The 21,856-nt window shown below is 45.6% G+C and overlaps 1 protein-coding gene across 1 annotated transcript in view; it reads left to right on the top strand.

Annotated features, from left to right (window-relative positions):
• The first annotated feature begins 1,844 nt into the window (after positions 1-1,844).
• The window catches only part of SLC13A1 (solute carrier family 13 member 1), a 62,520-nt gene continuing 42,508 nt past the window's right edge, over positions 1,845-21,856 (top strand). The window contains exons 1-2 of the mRNA XM_073573404.1: positions 1,845-1,986; positions 19,422-19,550. Coding sequence (XP_073429505.1) covers positions 1,885-1,986; positions 19,422-19,550 — 231 coding nt within the window. The 5' untranslated portion in view covers positions 1,845-1,884. The remainder of the gene's footprint in view (positions 1,987-19,421; positions 19,551-21,856) is intronic.

Below are 21,856 nucleotides of genomic sequence, written 5' to 3'. Positions count from 1 at the left end.
GTTTGGTCACAGTTAGACTAGACAGTTAAAAGATGCACCAAAATTTAGGATACAGCACGAGCCTCGCAAATAAATCTGGGGCATTTTATACCGCCTAACTGTTACACAGGATCAGCACGTGTATTGTGATACAACTGCCATGGATTTTGCTGCTGAAATACATAAAACAACAAATCCATCACCTCTAAACTTTATGGGTTCAACAAAAGGACTTATCCGACCTTGCTTATTTAGTACTGGTATTAAGCATGTGATGGAAAGTCATGTCCTCTTCAATCAACTGCCTAGAAGCGGTGCTTGAGGTCGGATCCCTACCAGACTTTCATCGCTGATGTATCATATGGTTAGACCTTCAGTATTAGCCCCAAAATCCTCTTTTAGGCTACGTGCCTATGATCAGGAATAGCAGCGCTTTGAAAAATGCTGCGTTCTGCATTACAAGCGCAGTGAGAGGGAGTTATAGAAATCCCATGCCCACTGTGCTTCTATTTAACGCTACGTAAACTGTTATGATTAGGTAGCTGAGGAGGATAGCAGGGGAATAGGCTAGGCAACCAGATAACCAGAGAGGTTGGTAACTTAGCGGATTGCAGACCCCTAAACTGACAACACAGCTAGAATTAGCTGTGGGATGTACCTACGATGCCCTAGACGCCTCAGCACAGCCAAAGAATTAACTAAGCCTAAAGAGAGAAAGGGGAAAGCTAAACTGCCCCGGAGTAGAACCCTAAAGGAATAGATAGCCACTGAACATATATTGCCGGTGAGACAAGATGAGGCACAATACACAGGCAGAAAATAGAGTAAGCAAATGATGGGGCCCAAACTGTCTAGATAGAACAGGACAGGAAAGGATACTGCCTGCAATCACGCAAAAAACCCTAAGAAAAAATCCACCACGTCTGATATGCAAAAATACTGATGCCACACGACCTCTCCCCCACTAAATCAGAACTCTGGTGTGAACTGGATGCAAAACAAAAGATACTGATATAACAGGGGATTAGAAATACTGAAAAGACTGACATGAGCTGTGGCATATGGAACAGAGTCCAGCACAGGTCCCAGCAGGGAACAAGGCTGAACTCACACCAGCAAAGCAGAAATCAGAGAAAAGCAAAAAATGGCTCAAATGCAAAAAGATTAAAGCAGACAAAAAACTTATCTAAAAGATGCAGGACAAAGCAGGAGGCAAGCAGACTTCCAAAATGCTCAGGAAGAAAACCAAATCACCGGCAACAACTGAGGGAAGGTTGCTCACTTAAATCTCTCCAGTCTCTAACACCTGACTTCCAATCATCCTCCTCAGGTGATTGACTTCTGTCAGCCAGACCAGCTCCATTACCAGCAGCAACCACCAGAGGGTGCTCAAATTCAGAAGCCAGGTCAAAAGTGTTCACAACAGTAAACTTACTGGTGGTGAGGGATTACGAGCTGCAGCATATGAATTTTTATAGTGGAGACAATAGAATGTCATTATATGGGGTAATTCCGCATGTACGTAAAAATATCTGCGGTAATTAGAACGCAGCAAAAAAATGCTGCATCCTGAACGTGGCCACATAGCCTTACTGATGATTCCCTTTGATGTTTCTCTTTATTTCTATAGAAATATAGCACCATTAAGATCTTCTAAATTATTTTCTTACTGCTATAGTTGATTAACAAGAAAGTCTATATCCATGATTAGGAATTATTTTTCATTTGATCAATACTGAAATTCCTGCAGTAAAACAATAAAACTTTATTGGTTACTATGTCTGAGAAATGTCTGTGCGAGTGGTTAAAGGTGATTCTGTAGAGAAACATTAATCAAGCTCCATTATTTAAGGGTCATCTGAGCCTTTTTTGTTCATAGGTAAGCTGAACCACCACGAGAGTACCATGCGTCTTTTTCTCAGTTACATATGGATGTACCGCAGGCTTTTAGTGATTGTGTTAACTCCTCTACTTCTTTTACCTGTACCGCTCCTCATACAAACAAAAGTAAGTATTGTTCTCTTTCATCATTTCTGCTTTTTTTTCCTTTATTCACTCATTTATTGTAGATACATAATGTTCTTCAAAAGTCAGATATAAGAGGTATTATTTCATTGAAAACTGGAACTTACAAATGAAGCCTCATAACAGAGGAGTGTACAATCTGTCTTTGGGGTTTTAGGTACTTAGGTTTCAACAAAGCTCAATGAGATAGTATATGAGAGAATCACATAACTAGCAATTTCCGAAAGTAATGTGAAGTCAGATTTTAAATTACTGAGAACATTGCCTGAAATTCTGTCAGTGACTTCTGTGTTGATGGGGTTGCAATACAAGCAAGAAGAAATTACCTAAATGTTCCTGGAGTGTAAGCCTACTTCCACAAGGAAACATATTGGCCACTAATTTGTATTTGCATTTGTAAGCGAAAACCTGGAGTAGGTACAAAATAAATGAACGTACATTTTCCCACAATACTTTAATCTATTTACATTCCGCTAGGACCACTACTGGATAATTAGATCAAGAATTGCTAATTATATATTTCTAAAAGCTCTGAACATGGACGTCCATTTTAGGTTTTGTTTGTACTTCTCACTTTAGAATTCAAACAACCAAAGGGTCTGTGCACATGGGAATGTATGAAATATATACACCTGGGATACAATATCTCTATTATTTGGTATTAAATGGCACAATGCTCCTTAATATTATTCTACTGGGCTCATACAGCCAGTATAGGAAGGGGCATGGGCTTCACCCTTGGTTGTCAAAATACTAAATGAAAAAAAAAAATGTCATCCTGTAATTTCTTTTCTGAAACACAAAAGGAGTCCGTTATATTGCTAAGGCTGAGTTCACACAGGTGTATGTTCTCCCTGTCTGAGTTTGAGCCAAGTGTCAGCTTAGTGTGATCTGATTGTCTCCCATGAGAGAATCGCAGCACATGTGTGGAGAAGATGGAGAAAAAGTGCAGTCCGATGTTTCACATGCAGACACAGACTTCAATGGGCGAGTGTGATCCGATTCTTAGATGCACTCGCAGCATTTTGCTATTGTTCTCTCATGCTGAATCAGCATAAGAAAATAATCGCAGATCTGCACTACCCCAGAGTAAAACATTGAGCCAAGTGCTCTCCGATAAAACATTGGACAGCACTCTGACGTGTTATACGCTAGTGTGAGCGAGCTCTTACCATGAGATAGGGGAGGTCAGAGGTAGGTCTTTTCCACTTATGAGATATAAATTACATAGAATACGCCGGGCTGTGCTATGCCATGCCTGCTACCACTCGGATATGCACCCTTTCCAATAGATTGGCATGGTTGGCATAAAAAAAAACTCTGAAAGTCATGCAAAAATTTGCTTTAATTCCATTTAGTGCAGTTTTCTGTAGTTACAGGCTTAATAAATCAACTCCAAGAGACCCAAGTGCACTCTGGTATTTGATGTCGATTAAAGGGCCTGTCACACTAAGCGATATCGCTAGCAATATTGTGATGTTATAGCGATATTGCTAGCGACATCGCTGTGTCTGATACCTACAACCCGCTCCCCCGCTGCTTATCGCTGATCGCGCAAGAACGTCCTGGACTGTTTCTCGTCGTCAGCTTCCTGCAGCGCTTCCCGCTGTGACGACGAGCGACGCGTGGAGCCGGGCGGGAGGACGCAGGATCACCTGGTGTGACAGGTAAGTAGCGACCCCCGTCCCCAGCGATGTCGCTGGTGAGATCTGCCTGTGTGGCAGCTCACTAGCGACCACTTAGCGATGTACCAGCGATCCTGACCGCGTCATATCGCTGGTTGGGATCGCTGGTACATCGCTAAGTGTAACAGTACCTTAACATGTATTTTGCTAAAAGGCAAATGGCTTTCAAATTAATGTGGAGATGGTCCCTATGTAAAACTGATTTAATAGTGGCTAATGTTAAATAAGGAAACCACGGTGGCTCAGTGGATAGCATTGCAGCACTGGAGTCCTGGGTTCAAATCCCACCAAGGACAACATCTGCAAGGGGTTTGTATGTTCTCCCCGTGTTTGCGTGGGTTTCCTCCCACATTCCAAAGACATACTGATGGGGCTCACAATCTAAATTCCCTATCGGGGACAGTGATGAAAATGTGTGCAAACTGTAAAGCGCTGCGGAATATGTTAGCGCTATATAAAAATAAAGATTATTTATTATTTAAACTGTTAGTTTTTAACTAATGAATGAACTAGGAAGACATCTAGAAAACTTTTTGTGAATGGTCAAAGGTTGATCTCAGTAAGATCTTGACAACTCATAAACAGCAATACCAAATGGTAAACTGCAATTAATATTAGTTAATAAGTAACCAAGGTAACATCTCTTAATATAGTGTGTATCAATAATAACAATAATCGTTATTTACAAAGGGCCAACATATTCATTTACAAAGTACATACTGTATTTACTAAGCAAGGCAACATTTATTAATATAGAAAATGTCATAATAATATTAATCGTTATCTTTATTTATACGGGGCCAACATATTCATTTCCAAAGCACACATTAGAGGATATACGTACAAAGAATATCAGACATTACTCAGAAATAAATTTAAAAAATCAATAATAGTGGTGAGGGCTCTGCTCACAAGAGCTTACTGTCAAAGAGGAAATAGAAAAGATTTTTTTTGTTCATACATTTGTCCTGATATTTAATAAGAAAATTTGTATTACATATAAAGCTGTAAGAGACAACCCCAACCATTTACAGATATGAAATGTATATGAGTGTATAATAAACTGTTGAATAAAGGGATCAGGGGAACAATTAAAAAAAGATTAGTGAGGATAAATGTAGAAGAGCTTGATTAAATGTTGTTCAGAAATAACTTGTCTGGGGTAGCTCACTAAAGAGAACAGCTGCAGCTTGAGAGATGAAAGTGGGAGGTTCGAGTTATAGAGGAATTTATCTTACATCAACTTTGTATTTAGGATGGATTGATCAATAGAGAGTTGGGATTGGGAAATAGGGACTCAAGAATAGATGAGGGCAACTTGAAGGTTCAGGTTATGGAGGATATTAGTTGTAGGCTGGGGTCACACGTGCGTATAAACAAATTGGTCTGATTTTCATCCAGAAAAGTAGGATGATTTTTTTCTCCTTTGTGTGTTGTCTGTGTGCTATCAGTGTGCAGTCCATTTTTTTTGCTCAGCAGTTATTAATCATTTACGGGACCCTTTACAGTTCTCTATGTTACTGAATTGCAATGCATCTGTAAAAATCAGATGCGACTCTAATGGCATCTGATTTTTTTCTCGCACCCGTTCCCTTTTGCAGTGAAATTGCAGCTGAGAAAAAAAAGCAAACCCACTGCTTCATTGAATAACATTGGTCAGAGCGCAATCTCTTTTTTCATTAGACTCCCATCGTCCCGAGTTATTCGCTCGTGTGAGAGAGTCCTTAAAGTGTTAATAAAACAGAGAGTATAGGCAAAGTAGTAGACATAGATGAAGAAGTAGATGTATGGTGTATGGTGGAGAGCTTTGGGAATGGTAGTAAATAGGATATATTGTACTTTATAGGGGATGGGTAACCAGTGCAATGACTGGCAGAAAGTGGAGGCATCGGTGTAGTGGCTGGACAGAAATATGAGCCTGGCTGATACATTCAGGATATAGATTGGAGAGTGGAAATTTAGTGATTACTAAGAAGACAGACTAATTGTCATTTGCAATAAACAAGCAGGAATAAATCAGAGCAACAATTAGAGCTTTGCCAATTCTTTAGTAAAAATGGAATTCTGTAGATGTTTTTGAATAGCATATCAGCGATTAGATGTAAAGACTGATGGAAAGATCTGAGTCAAACATAACCCCAAGCCAGTCAGCTCACATGATCCATAATCAGCAAATAATCCAGCACAGACATCTCTCTTCAATTGCTTTCTCAGTCTCACACTGACTCCAACTAGCTGTAAATAATTAAGAATCAGTGCTGTTGTGAGATTGAGTCAGTCACTATAATATTTTGTCTATTCTACATCTTATATGTGTATTGTGAATTATCAATATTTTTTAATAATATTTTGAATATCAATGAAGCAAATATTATATTACAGCAGTTTATGTTCTGACTAGGTATCTGACAGCCTTAAATGTATTGCTGACGTTTACGCTAATGAACATTCTGTAATTTTCCATCCCAAACCATTGAATATTAGACCTAAATATACTGTGTCCACTAAGCCCTAAAATCTTTCATAGTACTTATCAGTTTAACATCTTTTATGGAAATATTAGTTGATAACTACTAACATACAATACAAGACGATCACTTTCCTTCACCCACCTGCTTTCCCTTTCTCTGCTTCTTCTCACTGCTGGTGACATATCCCCCAATCCTGGCCCCCCCTACCTCATATATCCCACTAATCCTCACCCCTATCTTTCTCACAATAAGAGAAACTATCGCAATCCCTCACACTTAAAACCCGTGCCACTGACCCCCTCCCTCCCGCACCCTCTTTCTGGAGCACTTTGGAATGCTCGCTCCATCTGCAACAAGCTCCACGTGATCCACGACCTCTTTACCTCCCGCAACCTTTCCTTCCTGGCCCTCACTGAGACCTGGCTGACACCCCCTGACACGGCCTCCCCGGCCGCACTGAGTTATGGCGGCCTCCACTTTACCCACACTCCTCGCCCTGGCAACAGACATGGTGGAGGAGTGGGTTTCCTCCTTTCTAAAAACTGCTCCTTCAACCCTATCCAACCCCCACACTCCCTTATCCTCCCTTCTTTCGAGGTTCACTCTGTCCGTATCTACTCTCCCTCTAATCTCCAAATGGTTGTCATATACCAGGCTCAGCCACTACCTTCATCGACCAATTTTCCACTTGGCTCCTCCACTTTCTCTCTGTTGACATCCCCACCATCATCATGGGGGACTTCAACATTCCCATTGACACCCCCCAGCCAGCAGCCTCCAAACTCCTGTCACTTACCTCATCTTTTGGACTTACTCAGTGGTCTCCAACAGCCACCCACACAGATGGACATACATTAGACCGCATCTTCACCCGCCTCTGTTCCCTATCTAATCTCACAACCTCTCCCTTCCCCTATCTGACCATCATCTACTCACCTTCTCATCCTTGTCCTTCTCACCTGCCCCCCACGTCCAGCCACTACCACATCCTCACAGAAACCTCGCACACCTAGACATTCACAGACTCTCAGACTCTCTTCTACCTCTGTCCTCCATATCTTCACTCCACAACATGGACAGTGCCACCGCTTTCTACAACGCCACCCTCACATCAGCCATAGGCTCAGTCGCCCCTCTCATGCATGGCAAAGTGCGACAATTCAATAGGCAACGCTGGCACAACAACCTCACCAAAAAACTTTGACAAGCATCCAGGGTCATGGAGCGGCGTTGGAAAAAAACACGCCTGCCAGACGACTTCACTGCTTTCAAACAAGCTACACTTGCCTTTAAATCAGCCCTCACCTCTGCGAAACAGACCTATTTCACAAACCTTGTATCTTCACTATCACACAACCCAAAACAACTGTAGTCAACTCTCTCCTCCGCCCACCACTGCCACCTCCAACTCCCCTCATCTCTGCTGAGGACTTTGCCACCTACTTCAAAAACAAGATTGACCAAACAAGGCAAACTTTTACAGCTCCACCACCCCAACCGCTCCACATACCAGACCTCTGCCCTTCCCTATTAACCTCCCTCTCCAACATCACTGAAGGAGAGCTTACTCATCTCCTTTCCAAATCACGCCTCACCACCTGTGTACTTGACCCCATCCCTTCCCACCTGCTTCCCAACCTCACTAACATGATCATTCCAGTCCTAACCCATCTCATCAACCTATCCCTAACTTCTGGTACCTTCCCCTCTGCCTTCAAACATGCCACCATAACACCCATCCTCAAAAAATCAAACCTTGACCCAACCGCTCTGCCCAGCTATCGCCCCATATCACTGCTCCCGTTTGCTTCCAAACTCCTTGAACAGCATGTCCATGCTCAACTTTCCTCCCACCTCTCATCTAACTCCCTCCTTGACATCCTGCAATCTGGCTTCCGCCCCCACCACTCCACTGAAACTGCCCTGACCAAAATTACTAATGACTTACTCACAGCCAAAGCTAACAGACAGTTCTCCATCCTTCTCATTCTTGACCTGTCCTCTGCCTTTGACACAGTTGACCACTGCCTACTGCTACAGATTCTTTCTTCCTTTGGCATAAAAGACCTCGCCCTGTCCTGGATTTCCTCATACCTTTCTGACCGCACATTCAGCGTTTCCCACTCCAACACTACCTCCTCCTCCCGCCCCCTCTCTGTTGGAGTCCCCCAAGGCTCTGTCCTGGGGCCCCTTCTTTTTTCCATCTATGCTCTTGGCCTAGGACAACTCAAAGTCCCATGGCTTCCAATACCACCTGTATGCAGATGACACTCAGGTCTACCTCTCTGGCCCAGATGTCACCTCTCTGCTGTCCAGAGTCCCGGAGTGTCTATCAGCCATATCCTCCTTTTTCACCTCTCGCTTCCTAAAACTCAACGTAGACAAAACTGAACTCATTATCTTTCCTCCATCTCACGGATCTTCCCTACCCGATCTATCTATTATGGTAAATGGCATCATGCTTTCTCCCGCACCTGAAATCCGCTGCCTTGGAGTAACTGTCGACTCTGCCCTGTCCTTCAAACCGCATATCCAATCTCTTGCCACCTCCTGTCGCCTCCAACTCAAAAATATTTCAGAGAATCTGTCCCTTCCTCAGTACTCAATCTACTAAAACTCTTGTACATGCCCTCATCATCTCCCGCCTTGACTACTGCAACACTCTCCTCTGTGGCCTCCCTGCTAACTCTCTTACACCACTCCAGTCTGTCCTCAATTCTGCTGCCCAACTAATCCATCTCTCTCCTTGCTACTCCCCTGCCTCTCCCCTCTGCAAATCCCTCCATTGACTCCCAATTCCCCAACGAATCCAGTTCAGACTACTAACACTGACCTACACAGCCATCCACAACATTTTCCCTCCCTATATCTCTGAACTAATCTCCCAATATCTTCCCTCACGTACTCTTCGATCCTCCCAAGACCTCCTACTCTTCTCCACACTTATTCGTTCCTCACACAACCGCCTCTAAGATTTCTCCCGAATATCCCCTATCCTCTGGAATGCCATGCCTCAAAACATCCGATTGTCCACCACCCTCGGATCCTTCAAACGGAATCTGAAAACCCATCTTTTCAGGAAAGCTTACTGTTAGGGCTGGCGGAAACGCACCAAATTATAAATTAGTAGTAGGTGCGTTCGCAGCCCGGGGTCCACCGTGCAGAGGTGGTAACTGCTGCTAGGTATTGGCGGAAGAATAGAGCAGTGTGAAAACAGTCACATGCGGGTTACATCACCCAGTGTGAGGAGAAGCGGACTCTGTTAATTCACAGAGCCGCACAACCGCTGAACGTGGATGCCGGAGCCTGTTTAGCTCACAGATCCCAGCCAAGGAGCGCACAGCAAGCGGCCACAGAACTCAACCTCCAAAGAAGCGGAGATAGAATCCCTCTAGGCCCACTGAGCGCGCGGCGTCGCTGCCTCGAACGCCGCTATAGACGCTGGCTATGGAGTGTGGAGCACTTGTACTGAGGCGTGCCGAGTCACTGATGAAGACTAATGCCTGACTCAGACTCTGACCTACCTACACCTAAGCCTGGGCACTAGCAGGCTAGGATGCACAACACATGCGTACCAAGGGTAGGGGTTTCATAATAAGTCAGTCACCAGAGACATTCGTATGTGCATTCATCACTCACTCCTTATAGTCCGAAAATACAGTCTATCCTAGCGCATGGCCGAGCGGCCATGCGATCCTTTTAAAGCCGCGCATGTCCGGGACCTTCCTGACTTCTCGGATGGGCCAATCCAAACAGGAGCAGGACCTGAGCATGTGACCTTCGATCTACAATGGGAGATCACTCCACGGGCATGCTCAGTGGCCCGACATGAGGACTTAGTCCCTGGAGAATCTCGCTGATGAGCAGCATGTATTGCCATAGCTGTGCCAGAGGTGGCAGCAGCAAGCAAACCCATGGAGCTGGTCTGGACAGAGCGCCGGGACCGACGAGGTTGCTGAGCAACCTCCTCTGCGGCTGGAGAGGAATGGGAGACAGCTGGAAGTAAAGCTCGGGATTCCCGCTGTGCAGCGACAGGAATCCGACTCCTACCAGGAATCCGACCACCTACTAAACAACGCTGCCAGGCCCTGTGCCGAAGGTAGCTGAGAGAGTGGTGCCAGATGCACCATCTTGGAGAAATGATTGGTGACCACCCAAATGACAGTGCTGCCGCTGGACTTGGGCAAACCCACCACAAAGTCCATACCGACCATCTCCCAGGGCCTGTCCGCAACCGGCAGAAGATAGAGTAACCCAGCAGGCCACTGCCGAGAGGGCTGATTCTGGGTGCAAGAGACGCACGCCCGAATATAGTCCCTGACGTCACGGGCCATATGCGGCCACCAGTACGTCCTCGCCAGGAGTTCAGAGGTCCCTTTGATCCCGAAATGGCCACCCACCCTGGACGAATGAGCCCAAGAGAGGACCTCCGGTCGCAGATGGGCAGGAACGAAAGTCTTGCCCGGAGGTACAGACTCGAGGGCATCCGGAGCCACGGTCCTCAGGCTCTCAGATGGGACTATCAGCTGAGGCTCCTCCTCTTCCGATGACACCACAGAGCGAGAAAGCGCATAGGCCCGGACGTTCTTCTCCCCGGAGAGAAAATGCAGTGTGAAATGGAAACGGGAGAAGAACAAGGACCATCTGGCCTGGCGAGAATTCAGCCGCTGGGCTGTCTGTAAATAGACCAAATTTTTTGTTGTCGGTGAACACCTGGAATGGGTGGCGAGCCCCCTCCAGGAGGTGTCTCTACTCTGAGAAGGCCAGCTTCATTGCTAGCAACTCCCTGTCCCCGATGGAATAATTCCCCTCCACCGGTATGAAGGTCTTAGAGAAGAAGAAGAATGGATGCTTCCGACCTTGCGAGTCCATTTGAAAAAGGACCGCTCCAGCGCCGACGGAGGAGACATCCACCTCCAGGATGAAGGGCTTATCTACATCAGGGCGATGTAGAATGGGAGCGCTAGCGAAGTGGGACTTAATGGAGGCGAAGGCCTTGGAGACAGTCTCCGACCACAGTTTGGGATTTGCACCCTTCTTGGTGAGGGCTACCAAGGGCGCTACCAAAGTTGAGAAATGGGGAATGAATTGGCGATAGTAATTTATGAACCCCATGAAGCGCTGCACCGCTTTGAGAGAATGGGGTTCCTGCCAATCCATCTCTGTCTGTAGATTGGCAGGATCCATGGCCAAACCCTGGGCTGAGATGATGTAGCCCAGGAAAGGCAAGGACTCCTGCTCAAACACACATTTCTCCAATTTGGCATAAAGAGAGTTGGCCCGCAGGAGATCGAAAACTTTGCAAATATCTCTCCGGTGCGAGTCAATGTCTGGAGAATAAATGAGAATATTGTCCAGATAGACTACTACCGAGGTGGTAAGCATATCCCGGAAGATATCGTTCACAAAGTCTTGGAAGACGGCTGGAGCATTACATAGCCCGAAGGGCATCACCAGGTATTCATAGTGCCCGTCTCTGGTGTTAAAAGCTGTCTTCCATTCGTCCCCCTCACGGATGTGAATCAGGTTATAGACCCCTCACAGATTGAGCTTAGTAAACACTCTCGCTCCCCGTAGCCTATCAAACAGTTCCGATATCAGGGGCAGAGGATACTTGTTCTTAATGGTTATGGTGTTAAGACCCCTGTAATCGATGCAAGGACGTAATTCTCCATTCTTCTTTTGGACAAAGAAGAATCCCGCTCCCGCCGGAGACACAGACTTCCTAATGAACCATCTTGCCAGATTCTCCCTGATATACTGAGACATGGCCTCTGTCTCTGGGAGAGATAGGGGATATACTCGACCCCGGGGAGGCTCAGCACCGGGCAAGAGGTCAATAGGACAGTCGTAAGGGCAGTGCGGCGGAAGGGTCTCTGTCGCCTTCTTGGAGAACACGTCTGCATACTGCTGATATGGCTTGGGAAGGAGAAATCTGCAGGAAGCTCAGAGGTGGCGACCTGTATGCAGTCCCTCAGACACCTACCCTCGCAGGACTTGCTCCAACCGAGGATTTTTCCCGAAGACCACTCTATGTGGGGAGAATGAGATCGTAGCCAGGGAACCCCTAGGAGGACCTGGTCGATTCCTTCGGGCATAACAAGGAGAGAAAACATCTCCTGATGAGAAGGAGACAAAGAGAGTCTCAGTGCCGAGTCACTGATGAAGACTAATGCCTGACTCAGACTCTGACCTACCTACGCCTAAGCCTGGGCACTAGCAGGCTAGGCTGTACAACACATGCGTACCAAGGGTAGGGGTTTCATAATGAGTCAGTCACCAGAGACATTCATAAATGCATTCATCACTCACTGCTTATAGTCTGAAAATACAGTCTATCCTAGGGCATGGCCGAGCGGCCATGCAAACCTTTTATAGCTGCGCGCATCCGGGACCTTCCTGGCTTTTCGGATGGGCCATTCCGAACAGGAGCAGGACCTGAGCACGTGACCTTCGATCTCCAATGGGAGATCACTCCACGGGCATGCTCAGTGGCCCGACATGAGGACTTAGTCCCTGGAGAATCTCGCTGCTGAGCAGCATGTATTGCCATAGCTGTGCCAGAGGTAGCAGCAGCAAGAAAACCCACGGAGCTGGTCTAGGCAGAGCGCCGGGACCAACGAGTTTGCTGAGCAACCTCCTCTGTGGCTGGAGAGGAATGGGAGACTGCTGGAAGTAAAGCTCAGGATTCCCGCTGTGCAGCGACAGGAACCTGACGCCTAACACTTACAGACTGCAATAATCATTCTGCCACCTCACCACCACCAGAGCTGCTGCACCCCCGACCCTCTGTCTTTTCCCCGCTATCCCGTAGAATGTAAGTCTGCATGGACAGGGTCCTCTCCCCTCTGTAGCAATCTGTCATTGTAAATTTGTTGTGGAAACTTGTTTACTGTTAACGATATTTATAACTTTGTATGTAACCCCCCTTCTCATGTACAGCACCATGGAATTAATGGCGCTATATAAATAATAAAAATGAACTTATTTTTCTCAGTATACAAGGTCAGGATTTATCTTTACTTTGTTGTTGCCAGGTGACAAGACGTAACGCTCAGCTATGGCCAACTCACAGCTTCCATCAGTGTCAGATTCCCTCACAGCATCTCACAGGAAACTACTTAACGTGAACCTTTTATTGTAGCCTTTTTCAATGTCCTGAATGCCTAAATCAGATTAGTGGCCTTATGAAAATGTTAATCTCTTAATCTTAATAAACTATGGTAGTTGTCTAATTTCAATAGGCGGTCAGGTAATGTTCCATTATGTAGTTCCTCACAAAGCCAATTTTATTTTTGTGGAATATGATGTTTGTTTATATCCTATTTACATTTGAAAATCTGACATGCCTTATGGCCTCAAGATTATAGAAATGTTTATTTTTTGCTATGTAAAAGCAGTAGCATACCATCCCCACTATGCCCTTGTATTGTTCCTCTCGCACCGCATGTGAATATCTATATATATATATATATATATATATATATATATATATATATAAAGTTGAGTGTATGTGTGTGTGTATGTAGGGAAACCCGACAACATTTGTGACACACAACTTGGCCTCACATACATTGCACACACAGCTCTGCTGCAGGGACCCTCTGATCCCATGTATACCGGGTTACTATACTTTCCCCAGTGATGTGATATAAGACCCTGCTATGTGACACCAGCTGACACTTCTCAGGCACCAGCACAGCTCTGCATCTGACTCCTCCTCCCAAGCATGTGACTGGTCACATGGTCATGACATTACCACAAGTCCTTTCACTGCCCAGGATCTCGCATCTACCAAGAGTTCAGGCAGGGAAGAGACGAAAAAAGCAGCAGCAGGCGGCGCAGGGTGCTGCCATCCTCTCCGGCAGAAGTGACGGCACCTCTCCGGGAGTGAGCAGTACAGCCAGTGGAGACAGAGGCTGCGGAGTGAGATAGCGGGATGGTGGCTGGAGAGCAGGACTGCTGAGGGAGAATGCGGGACGGCGGGTGTAGAGCTGGGTTTCAGCGGGAGAGAGCTGAATGGCAAGTACAGAGCGGGGCTGCTGAGGGAGAGAAGCGGGACGGCAGTTATTTACTATGCCCCGGGCAACGCTGGGCTCTTCAGTTAGTGCATAATATAGTTCATACTGTAAGTGCATCCATATAGATTTACCGAATTCAGACTTTAATTTTCTAATCCATACTGAATAGTGAAATGAGAATAGTGTCATAGGATGCAACAATTTTATCACAAGGTGAAAATAATCTTCATTGAACTAAACTTATCGAATTATCAATATGGTGCACCAAAAAGCTATATCTGGTACATTTCACTAAGCAGGTTAGGTCAACTCGTCAGACATTTATCCCAGTATTATTCATGAAGAATGTCTAATATATTCAATTTGGTGCATTACATAGGTCATCTTAATTGTGCCCATTTTTCTAGACACTTTTCAAAACTTGTCTTGTGCTCTGCTTTTTTAAACAATCCACTGGGTAATCCCTAAATTTCTTTTAAAGAGGCTTTAAAATACGAACATGGAGAAAGACAAATTTAGGCTCAGGCGTGTAACTCTACTAGAGGCAATGCTAACAGTTGCCCGTGGACTGGTAGCCTGATGTTTAAGAGCAGCAAAACTCCTGTAACACATAAAAAAACAACAGTTATGTATCTATGTATGCAACTGACTTTATAACATCACTACTACTGCTTACTTCAAAACTATATATCTCAGCATATTTCACAATACTTTACAATTCAGAGGGGATATTCACAAACAATTTCAGACATTATGGAGTAACACATTGCTCCTGCTAGTAAGCTTACAATCATGGGCGGACAAACCGCATGTGCCGCCGATGCAGCTGCAAAGCGGCCCAGAGGCTCCAGGGGGCCCCTGCAGGGTGGCTAATAATGAGGACAATGTGACCAGTTTAGGGTGGTTTCACATTAGCGCTTTTTAAGCGCACGCACGGCCGGGGGTAGCTCCGCCCCCGAGCTGGCTCTCTGCCCAGCGTGCCCGCCCCTTGCTTGTAGCGCCGCCTCCTAGCACACAGCGGCGCCTGCGATCGGCGCACCCTATCTTTAGCATAGGGTGCGCAGATCGTGCGCAGGCCGTGCGCTAGTTGCACGCCAAAATCCGAAAAGTTTGATTTTGGCGCGCACGGCGCACCGTCAAAAGTGCGCAGCGCAGGTCAAAGCGCAACTAGCGCACGGCCTGCGCACGATCTGCGCACCCTATGCTAAAGATAGGGTGCGCCGATCGCAGGCGCCGTTGTGCGCTAGGAGGCGGCGCTACAAGCAAGGGGCGGGCACGCTGGGCAGAGAGCCGGCTTGGGGGCGGAGCTACCCCCGGCCGTGCGTGCGCTTAAAAAGCGCTAATGTGAAACCACCCTTATGCGGCCCCGAGGCTCCATGGGGCCCTGGCCAGATTGCCATCATGTGCGACGGAGGGCAGGGAGAGATCCCTGCAGCTCCGCTGCCTACAAGAGAAAATGGCAGCAGATCTGCAATGATCTGTCCAGCTTCCTGCCCGTGCTTCCTGTCTCTCTCACAGCAGTCAGCGGCACAGCTGGATGACGTCATCCAGCACCGCAGCTGATGTCTGTGCCAGAGAGAGGAAGCTGCAGCCGAAGGTGATGCTGTGGGAGAGCATATGGTGAGGTGAGTGAGAGTGTGTGCGTATGTGTGTGTATAGCTGTAGGCGAAGGTGATGCTGCGGCGGGAGAGAATGCGGTGAAGTGAGTGTGTGTGTGCAGGAATGATAGGGGTGATTAGAGAGAAGGCAATAATGGGGTGGTGGAGAGGAGAAAATGATGGAGGTGGTGGAATGGGCAATGATGGTGGTGGTGGGGGAGAAAGCAATGATGGAAATGGTGGAATGGACAATGATGGGGTGGTGAGGAAAAGGCAATGATTGTGGTGGTGTAAAGGACGATGATGGCCATGGTGGAAAGGGCAATAATGGGGTGGTGGGGGAGGAAGAAATGATAGAGGTTGTGAAATGGGCAATGATGGGGGTGGTGGGGGAAAAGGCAGTGATGGTGGTAGTGGAAACGACAATGATGGTGGAAAGGGCAATGATGGGGGTGATAAGGGAGGAGGAAATGATGGAGGTGGTGGAATGGACAATGATGGGGTGGTGGGGGAGAAAGCAATGATAGATGTGGTGGAAAGGGCAATGATGGGGTGCTGGGGGAGAAGGCAATGATGAGGGTGGGGGAGAGGACAACAATGGAGGAGAACAATGAGGGATATGGGGGATTGGGAAGGGAGGAAGGGGGATTTATAATAGATTTAGGAACAGGGGGAGGTGGAGGAAAACGTTATTATCGCTTATTATGTTTAAAATGAACCTGTCACCTGTTTTGGCTGCTATAAGATGTGGCCAAAACAGGTGACAGGTTCAATGAAAGAAGTGAAGAAAAATAAGTTTTATCATACTCACCTGGGGGGGGGTGCGGTCCGGTCCGATGGGTGTCGCAGGTCCAGGTCCGGCACCTCCCATCTTCTTGTGATGCCACCCTCCTGCTTGGTTCAAGGCTCCCTGGCATCGCGCTCTGGCGCAGGCTTACTTATCTGCCCTGTTGAGGGCAGAGTAAAGTATTGCAGTACACAGGTGCTGGGCCTTTCTAACCTTTCCCAGCGCCTGTTCACTGCAGTACTTTGCTCTGCACCCAGCAGCGCAGATAAGTACACCTGTGCAGGAGCGTGATGCCTGGGAGCCATGAAGCAAGCAGGAGGGTGGCATTGCAAGATTATGGGAGGCGCCGTGCCCGACCTGCGGCACCCATCGGACTGGACCGCCCACCCAGGTGAGCATAATAAAACTTATTTTTCTTATCTTTCAGGTCAGATCGGGGGCTTATCTACAGCATTATAGAGTGCTGTAGATAAGCTCTGAAAGGCAGTGGCTGCATCTTATAGCGGCCAAAACAGGTGACAGGTTCCTTTTAACACAGTCTCTTAGTATATAGTGTACTCACTTATTATACATAGCACAGGCCCTTAGTGTATAGTGTACTCACTTATTATGCATAATACCATCCTTTGTTATATAGTTTCGTCTTTTGTTATATATAGCACCTTCCTTATTACATACCATCCTCTTTAGTTATATATGGTGCCCTCCCTTATTATATAGTTTCCTCTGCTGTTATGCACAATGCTGTCTCTTACATGGTGTATTCTTGCTATTTTTGTTATTCACAGTGCCCTATTTTATTACATAGTCCGCTCTCTTGTGAGATATAAAATGACTGCTGATGGAGGAGCCGGTGACCAGACTACCAGTCCATTATCTCCCCATTAGAAAAGAAGCTTTCCCATGCTCCATTAGCCAAGTAATAAAATCAAGGGCTCTAAATAATTCAGTATGTAAGGGACAGTGCTGTACATAGCAAGAGAGGGCACTGTATGAGGGACGGCAATATACATAATAAAGGAGACTATGTAATATATATGCATGTGTGTGTGTGTGGCTATATATATGTAGCTTTGTCGCCATAAAAGTAGGGGGGCCCAGACACATTTCTTGCACAGGGGTCCCAAGCTGTCAGTGTCCGCCCCTGCTTACAATCATTAGCCAATGGAAAGAGGATGGGGGTAGGAGTAAGGAGCAGAATGAGGAAACAAGCCTAGGCAGGAGCAACAGATGTCCAGCAGTAATTTATTGACTTAGCTTACCTCAGAGCTGGATTCACAGCAGCACAGCTTGGTACTAATGCATAATCTCTTCTATGCAACTAGTACTACTTCTGAACATTTGCTTTACAGGGAAAAAAGAGCAGAAATGCCTCTTCTTTGCTCTGTTCATGGAAGACAGCATAGTAGCTGATCTCCAGTCACAATTTCAGACAAAACTTAACATTAAAGATGGTGTAAAATGCTGTATAGAAGTCAGATAATGGCCAGAAATCGTGTTATTATACATATATATATATATATATATATATATATATATTTTATACACTTCTTCTCCTGACATCATGCCTGCCTTTTTAGAAAACACCAGTGATTGTCATACCACTGTCTCTAACATGATGTCCTCCCTCTATCTGAAACTGAACCTGTCATAACCGGAACTCCTTGTGTTTCCTTCCTCTACTAAAGTACCAATGCCTGACATTGCCATTTCTGTGTGTGGTTCTACCATTACTCCCCAGCAACATGCCCGCTGTCTTTGGGTCATGCTTGATTCCGAGCTTTCATTCACCCCCCACATTCGATCACTTGCTCACTCTTGTTATCTGCACCTCAAAAACATTTCTAGAATTCCTCCCTTTCTTGCTTTCGACTCTGCAAAAACTCTTACTGTTTCTCTTATTCATTCTTGTCAGGACTATTGTAACTCTCTACTAATCGGTCTCCCTCTTTCCAAACTCTCCCCTCTCCAATCTATCTTGAATGCTGCAGCCAGGATCATATTCCTCACCAATCCTTACACCGATGCCTCTACCTTGTGCCAGTCAATACACTGGTTACCCATCCACTCCAGAATCCAGTACAAACTTATTACCCTCACCCACAAAGCACTCCATGGCTCAGCACATCCTACATCTAATCCCTCATCTCAGTCTACCTTTCTGCTGATGACCTGAAGTTAACATCATCAATATTCAGAACCTCCCACTCCCATCTCCAAGACTTTTCACGTGCTGCACCAATTCTTTGGAATGCACTACCGAGGTTAATACAATTAATCTCCAATTCCCACAGTTTTAAGCATGCCTTAAAAGCGCATTTGGTTAGACTGGCCTACCGCCTCAACACATTAACCTAACTACCCCTGTGTTGCGCACTCAAAATTTTTACCATAGCCAGGTTCCTCGCATTATGTTCTCACATGCTTTATGCATCCATTAGCCCTCTGTGTCTGTATTGTTACATACTTAGGCTGATAACCGGTTCATGCAGCATTACATGTACACTCGATTCTTAAACTTTGGCTGGTCCGAACAATAAAAGCAATTGTTACCATCTACCTTTCTCCCCTTTTAAGCATAGATTGTAAGTTGCGAGCAGGGCCCTCATTCCTCTTAGTATCTGTTTTGATCTATGTGTTTATTGTTATGCTGTAATGTCTATTATCTGTACAAGTCCCCTCTAAAATGTAAAGTGCTGCGGAATATATCGGTGCTATAGAAATAAAATTATTATTATTATATATAAATACATGAAAACGTATTCTGAAATCTCACCTGAAATGACAGATGCACTTTAATCTACACATTCACATTCCATGGTTCTAATTTCAATGTTGCGTTCTTCTGATTGCAGGAAGCAGAATGTGCATTTGTGCTCTTTGTAGTAGCTGTGTTCTGGCTATCAGAAGCTTTGCCTCTTTCAGTGACTGCATTTATTCCGGCTTTAATGTTTCCATTGTTTGGGATCCTGCCTTCTAAAACAGTAAGTGCACAACTGCTTGCATTGATTAAACTGTCTATGTGTTAATTTTGACAGTCAGTTGGGCTGAGTTACTTTTGAGCAACAGAAAGAAAAATTTCCAAGAGTATATTCATCAGTTATACAGTGGTTATGGAAAGTATTCAGACCCCTTTAATTTTTTTCATTCTTTGTTTCATTGCAGCCATTTGGTAAATTCAAAAAAGTTCATTTTTTTCTCATTAATGTACACTCTGCACCCCATCTTGACTGAAAAAAAACAGAAATGTTGAAAGTTTTGCAAATTTATTAAAAAAGAAAAACTAAAATATCACATGGTCATAAGTGTTCTGACCATTTGCTCAGACACTCATATTTAAGTCACATGCTGTCCATTTCCTTGTGATACTCCTTGAGATAGTTCTACTCCTTCACTGGAGTCCAGCTGTGCTTAATTAAACTGATAGAACTTTATTTGTAAAGGCACACACCTGTCTACAGTATATAAGACCTCACAGCTCACAGTGCATGTCAGATCAAATGAGAATCATGAGGTCAAGGGAACTGGCCAAAGAGCTCAGAGGCAGAATTGTGGCAAGGCACAGATCTGGCTAAGGTTGCAAAATATTTTCTGCAGTACTCAAGGTTCCTAAGAGCACAGTAGCCTCCATAATCCATAAATGGAAGAAGTTTGGGACCACCAGAAGTCTTCCTAGACCTGGCCGTCCAGCCAAACTGAGAAATCATGGGAGAAGAGCCTTGGTGAGAGAGGTAAAGAAGAACCCTAAGATCACTGTGGCTGAGCTCCACAGATGCAGTAGGGAAATGGGAAAAAGTTCTACAAAGTCAACTATCACTGCAACAAGCAACCTCTCCTCAGTGCCAGACATATGAAAGTCCACATAGCATTTGCTAAAAAACACATGAAGGACTACCAGACTATGAGAAATAATATTCTCTGGTCTGATGAGACAAAAATAGAACTTTTTGGTGATAATTCTAAGCGGTATGTGTGGCGAAAACGAGGCACTGCTCATCACCTGCCCAATACAATCCCAACAGTGAAACATGATGGTGGCAGCATCATGTTTTTCAGCTGCAGGGACAGGATGACTGGTTGCAATTGAAGGAAGCATCAATCCAGCCAAATACAGAGATATCCTGGATGAAAACCTCTTCCAGAGTGCTCCGGACCTCAGACTTTGACGAAGGTTCACCTTCCAACAAGACAATGACCCTAAGCACACAGCTAAAATAACAAAGGAGTGGCTTCAGAACAACTCTGTGACCATTCTTGACTGGTCCAGCCAGAGCCCTGACGTAAACCCAATTGAGCATCTATTGAGAGACACAAAAATGGCTGTCCACCAACATTCACCATCCAACATGACAGAACTGCAAGGAAGAATCGCAGAAGATCCCCAAATCCAGTGTGAAAAACTTGTCGCATCATTCCCAAAAAGATTCATGGCTGTACTAGCTCAAAGAGGTGATTCTACTCAATACCGAGCAAAAGGTCTAAATATTTAAGACCATGTGATATTTCAGTTTTTCTTTTTTAATAAATTTGCAAAAATTTCTACATTTCTGTTTTTTTCAGTCAAGATGGGGTGCAGAGTGTACATTAATGAGAAAAAAATAACTTTTTTTGAATTTACCAAATGGCTGCAATAAAACAAAGAGTGAAAAATTTAAAGGGGTCTGAACACTTTCTGTACCCACTGTATATAAAATAGAGAATATTATATATCATATATACACATGTATATACACATTTTTTGTGTGCTGAAAACGCCCACCTAGGCTTATACACAAGTCAATTGTCCCAGAAAGCCGGCGGTGGAGGGGAGCGGTGGAGCAGCGGGTCACAGAGGCAGGAGCCGGTGGCTGTGGCTAAAGCCTGTACCGCTGCTGTAATAGTGCACAGTGCCAGCTGCAGCCGCCGGCTTCCAGCACACATACTCACCTTCCTGCGTGCCCGTCGCTGCATCTTTCCGATGCCAGCAACTATTCCTGCCGAGCGATCACGTGGCCCCGCTCATGAAGGTATTGAATATGCACGCCTCTCCACTCCCATAGGTGTGGAGTGCATATTCATTACCTTAATGAGCAGGGCCACGACATCGCAGGAAGAGCTGCAGGCGAGATCCAGTGAGGGCACGCAGGCAGGATAGGGACCAGGGGAGCCCTGCATACAATGACTGGGACTGGGGGAGCCGCCATGCATACAATGACTGGGACCAGGGGAGCCATGAATATACTGACTGGGACCAGGGGAGCCATGCATATAATGACAGGGACCGGGGGGAGCCATGCATACAATGACAGGG

The sequence above is a fragment of the Dendrobates tinctorius genome, unplaced genomic scaffold, assembly GCF_039654945.1.
Source record: "Dendrobates tinctorius isolate UK_male_01 unplaced genomic scaffold, ASM3965494v1 ptg000035l, whole genome shotgun sequence".
Classification (NCBI taxonomy): domain Eukaryota; kingdom Metazoa; phylum Chordata; class Amphibia; order Anura; family Dendrobatidae; genus Dendrobates; species Dendrobates tinctorius.
Note: the sequence above shows the minus strand (reverse complement) of the source record. Positions and strands in the feature narration are given on the sequence as shown.